The sequence below is a fragment of the Sinocyclocheilus rhinocerous genome, unplaced genomic scaffold, assembly GCF_001515625.1.
Source record: "Sinocyclocheilus rhinocerous isolate Xijiao unplaced genomic scaffold, SAMN03320098_v1.1 scaffold347, whole genome shotgun sequence".
Lineage (NCBI taxonomy): Eukaryota > Metazoa > Chordata > Actinopteri > Cypriniformes > Cyprinidae > Sinocyclocheilus > Sinocyclocheilus rhinocerous.
This window is the reverse complement of record NW_015632719.1, coordinates 282853-287999: the sequence shown is the minus strand read 5'-3', so window position 1 is coordinate 287999 and position 5147 is coordinate 282853. Positions and strand designations below refer to the sequence as shown.

General features: G+C 39.0%; 1 protein-coding gene across 1 annotated transcript in view; it reads right to left on the bottom strand.

The window, feature by feature from the left end:
- Positions 1-5147, bottom strand: part of LOC107742815 (EGF-containing fibulin-like extracellular matrix protein 1) — a 23561-nt gene that overhangs the window by 5685 nt on the left and 12729 nt on the right. The window contains exons 6-9 of the mRNA XM_016555861.1: positions 4199-4318; positions 3558-3677; positions 2822-2945; positions 2508-2700 (exon numbers count right to left, since the gene is read on the bottom strand). Coding sequence (XP_016411347.1) covers positions 2508-2700; positions 2822-2945; positions 3558-3677; positions 4199-4318 — 557 coding nt within the window. The remainder of the gene's footprint in view (positions 1-2507; positions 2701-2821; positions 2946-3557; positions 3678-4198; positions 4319-5147) is intronic.

Here is a 5147-nt window from a genome sequence, read left to right as displayed (position 1 = left end):
GAGCGAGAGAGAGAGAGAGCGCGAGAGAGCACATACCAGCTTCATCACTGTGTCTGTCACGGGACTCTGTTCCCCTTTCGGGCTCTGTCTTTACATTTATTTTGAAAGATGAAGCTCGCGTTTATGGTAAGGGGCGTTACATTTCCGAGGTGTGCTTGTGGTGTTCGGCCAATCACAGTGCACTGGGTCAGCTGGCCAATCAGAGCGGACTGCGCTTGTCAAAGGAGGGGGCTTTGTAGAAAACGAAGCGTTTGAGAGAGGCGGGGCATAGAGGACCTACAATAATGTACAGTATTTGAAAAATAATGTGTTTTTTGAACATTAAAGCATGTCAACATATTCTGTTACACCAAATACACAAAATAATGATCTTTAAAATAGCATCATATGACCCCTTTAACCATGTAATGATACAATCAATGTTATTCACGTCACCTATTAATGTTGTGGCTGATCAGCGTACAGTAGCTAGGACAGATCTGGCAACGATTCACCTTGAATCAATCTTTAAATATGGCTATAGATCAGGGCCGGGCAACAAAAACAGTTTGCACTGACTGGATGAGTGTAAGCCAGCAGATCGTTATTTTATGTGCTTTGTAAAATGTGCACTTCATTGGGTATTCATAAGATTAATTTATCCTCACTCAATGTACCTACAGGTACAGTAATGAAAAAATCGCAAAGAAATCAGTGGACAAAGTTCTGAAAGTTCTGTAAGTACTTGTCAATTCATTATTTATTACTCATTTAATTATTACGCAATTACAACAATTTGAATGATGTATCATTGTCTTGTTTTGTATGTAAAATTTCAGGCTCCCTTATATTACCACAATGCCTATTAAAGCGGTGTAAAGTTGATGGTGGAAAGAGTGATTCTGGACTTTATCTCCAGAAGACCATGTGCTGAGCATGTGTTGCACATACACTTTTCACAAGTAGCCCACACCAGAGGTTACTCAACTCAAACTTATTCATAAGTTCTTACACAACTAGACAGAAACATTCCTGAAACAACTACTGTAAATCAGAGCACCCAATTTACAATACAGTCTTCAATGACAAACCATTTCACAGTCTTGAGGCTGCAACAGCAAAGTCACAGTCATACCTTCATTTCAGATGAGAGCAAAGAAAGACAGAGCTGATCTGATCCCCATCAGGGTGAAGCGGAGGCTACTTATCTACTACAATGTGGGCTACTTGTGTTATCATTTAATCCATTACAGTACACAAAACAGTCGTCCTGGCAAAAAGATGAACACAGCAACAATATTACAGTACTATTAATACTGAACTCCTCCAATTTCATTTCCAATACTATAACAAAAATGCAAGATTGCAGCATCTGTGTTTGTATGAAACCAGAGAGAACAAATCCGTGATACCTGGATGAATGGTATGTTATTCAGCGTTGCTTGTTACCGGGAATAACACACCTCAGAATGTCGCAACTGCACCTTATATTGGATTCAATACTTTATCAGCAACCAGTGTAATGATGCAGGTGAGATGTGGTCTCTTTTTGTTATTTGTTAAAAGGGGTGGGCGATATGACCAAAATCCTATATCATGATATGAGTACATTTATTTCACTAAAAGTACTATAAAAGTAGTATTATGCTTTTCATTCCAAATATATAAAGATGAAGCCTGGCACGGTACAATTAAACACTATCTAAACAGACTTTCTCCCGTTCTTCTCCCACTGGTTCCCCGTCTTCCTCCAAAATAGCTCCCCATCCAAGCATCACACCACTCACTTACATAGGCACTGTCTGTCCAGAATTAAAGCACTTACAGTATTTAAAAGTGACAGTGACACTGTTATTAAAGTTTATTTAAATCACAAATAAACTGAAATAAGATGCAATGCAGTAAAAAAAGATATATATAATAATAATTATTATTATTATATTTCCCCACAATGATAAATGTGCTGTCAAATATCTTGCTCTGCATTTGGGAAAGAAAGAGCTTGGGGGTAAACAATCAGGGCTGAGCTAATTTCTTGCCTAATGTTTTCCTATTTTATCCAGATATTCCAAAGCAACTGACACAGAGAAATTTTTACATTCAGCATGATCGAGACATTTATATTTGATGATGTGTTTACTGGGGAAAGCAAAACTGAATTACCTGCATGTGTGCAATGTGCTACACAAATCAGGCCTTACCTTGCCTAACAAGAAACTGTGTTAAAACTGAATGTGAGACGAGATAAAGAATGAATGCACAGTGTGACCAGAAATATCTAATTTGTCAACGAAAGACTTGAATTGACTGACATTTACCACCGTCACTACGGCCTGAAGCTACTAATGCAGCTGGTTTACAGCACCACTCAGTGGTCAAACCACAATAGTCTGATGCTTTCTTTGTACTTCAAAACCATAAAAAAAAAAAAGTTGACCATTGCCAAAAACATGATTTGTCAAAGAGATATGAAATGAAATGGCTTTAACAGTTTGAGAAATACAAAAATGAAAGGTTTGGTTACTCACCCTAAGGAAGAACTCTCCACCATCGTTGCCAGCTTTAATCCTGAAGGTGTAGTGTGCACTGGGGAAGATGTTTGTGGCTTGAATCTGGAAGATATCTGCTGGTACGGTGCGCTCTGAATGAATGTTCATGTATTTGTAAACAATAGACTGCGACAGGCCTCGACACGCACCCGCAGACTGGCACGAACACCGGCTAGGAATGAAAGCAAGAATATTACTCTTCTATTTTTTTTCCATGCTTAAGTGTCTCTGGTCAATTTCTGTGATCTTCATCTCTAGCTCTAGTACTAGGATATAAACACAGACTGACTTACTTTTCCGACGTCAGCACGTAAGGCTCCAGACACGGGTTCTGAGGGTAACAGCGATGACCTCCATAATAGTTCCAGCACATCTCATCTTCCCTACACTCGTGGCCTGTGTCACACTCATTGATGTCTATGATACCAGAGAAAAGACTGTGATTAGCAACATATCATATCTACTGTAGTCTATATATGAGAATACAGGCCTTCCAACAGGCCAAACAACTTGCTCCACGCTCCAGGCAAAAAAACACACACAATTTTTTTTCGTGTTGAATATCCCATTTCAGTCAGTACGTTGAATTACAGAAGTAATATTGCTACTGGAAATTCAAGTGGCAAGATACACAACATAAGCTTCATCTAAACATCTTTCCCTCTGTTTAGAAGAGATAAACAGCCTTTTTGTTTCAAGTATGAAGGTAACACTTTATTTTTAGTGTTCTTGTTACACGTTACCTGCACTCTAGTAATAACGGTAAATCATGCATAATTACATACTATAGGGTTAGGGTTTGGTTTAGGGTTAGTTGTAAGTACATGTTGTTAATTAATTTTACTCAGTGCTTAAATGTATAATTAAACTGCAACAAGGACACCTTAAAATGAAGTGTAACCCATGTGAGCTCTGCATTGTTTCCATTAGCATGTGGCTGGGAATTCCTGGCCCATCTTGCTCTGATGTGAAATATCTGGGTGTGGATGGATAGAGAGGAGGCCAGGCAATGAAGGAGGAGGCCGATACCTTGACACATTCTTGTTCTCTGCAGCTGATATCCCTCTGGGCAGATGCAGGAATATCCACCCGGGCTGTTAAAACACACATACTGGCACATGTAGCTGGAGAATGCGCACTCATCGATGTCTGGACACACAGCAGAAACACAAACTCAACAAACGGTGACATTTAAACCACACTGAGGAAACACATCCATCATCTTTGTCTAAAACCAGGCTGAAAACTATCTAGCTAATGATAAAGAATTGATTGTAGGGCTGTCCAATCAAAAATTTGAACTCAAACATTTGTTGAATTTTAGATGAAAATGCACAAAATGTAAAAACATTTCAGTTTGATCGATGTTTGAGCTGAAGCTGAAGAGTGAATGAGCGCCGGTAATCTGAAGTGCTTTGCTAGCAGGTGAATTAATACACCTAAACATATCACATACATATTAAATGAGTCACAAGTCAAGTAATGAATGTGCTCTTTCTGTAAGAATAACTCTAATCACAATAAGGGGGACTTGGGGACTGATGATTTAAAACTCTGGTGTTCACTCGTCTTTCTTTCTAACTGAAATGATTTTCTCTAAAACCTAATGCACTTGGCAAGCAGAAAGTGCACTCAAACCAAGCACAGGAAGATCCAGCGTTAGCACTTACCCACACATGAGACTGAATCCGGCGCGAGTTCATAACCCTGATCACACTGACAGACATATGAGCCCAGGAGGTTGAAACACTGATGTTGGCACGGCTGAGTCAGATCACACTCATTCACATCTGAAACAAAAGCCAATTAAGGGTACGATTGCAAATGTGACGTTTTATACAACAGTTTAATAAACAAAAAGTTAATAACAAGTGACAATCCAAGAACTCCTAGTTTGTAATTGAACTGTTCCTGAATTTTCACAGTTCCTGTTGGTTACTTCTTGCGTTAGATCTGTTTCCTTAGCAGCTTATTATGTTCACCTGTGTCTAGTTTAGTTCATCATTATCCTGTGTGTAATAGCTCTTTATTTTTTCAGTTGTCTTTTGCAAGTTCTTGTTTTGCTATGTTAAAGGTAGTGTAGGCAATTTTTTCCAGAAATATTTTTTTGTTGAAAGTCTGTTCACATCCTGATAGCAATGAATAATTACAGCAGGTTAGGAAGTAAATATATATATTTGCATACCTACACACTGCCAATAGAGAGAGTTTGGGGCGTGGCTACTTTAACAGGCTGACCAGAGATTGTTTAACCGATTTTCAAAGAGCACGCCAAAATACACAGAGACAGATGATGGGGTGAAACAAGGGTAAACACTGGCAGTACTGTTAAACCCCGTTCACACCAAGAACGATAACTATAAAGATAACGATATTAGCGTCCACACCAGCGAACGATATCGTCTGTTTATTCTAAGCGCACATGCGTCTGCCGCTTTAAATTCTCAAGCTCGTTACAGCAGGATGGATTCTGACTGGCTGTCAGTGTTTTATCGTTCATCAGCTGGAAAAAAATCGTTTTGAAAGTGATCACAACGATATCGGTCCGTGTACGTTTTGATCATTTCATCTCCTATTTGGAATGCAATAACGAGAAATGGAAAAACGGCTCGTTTATTC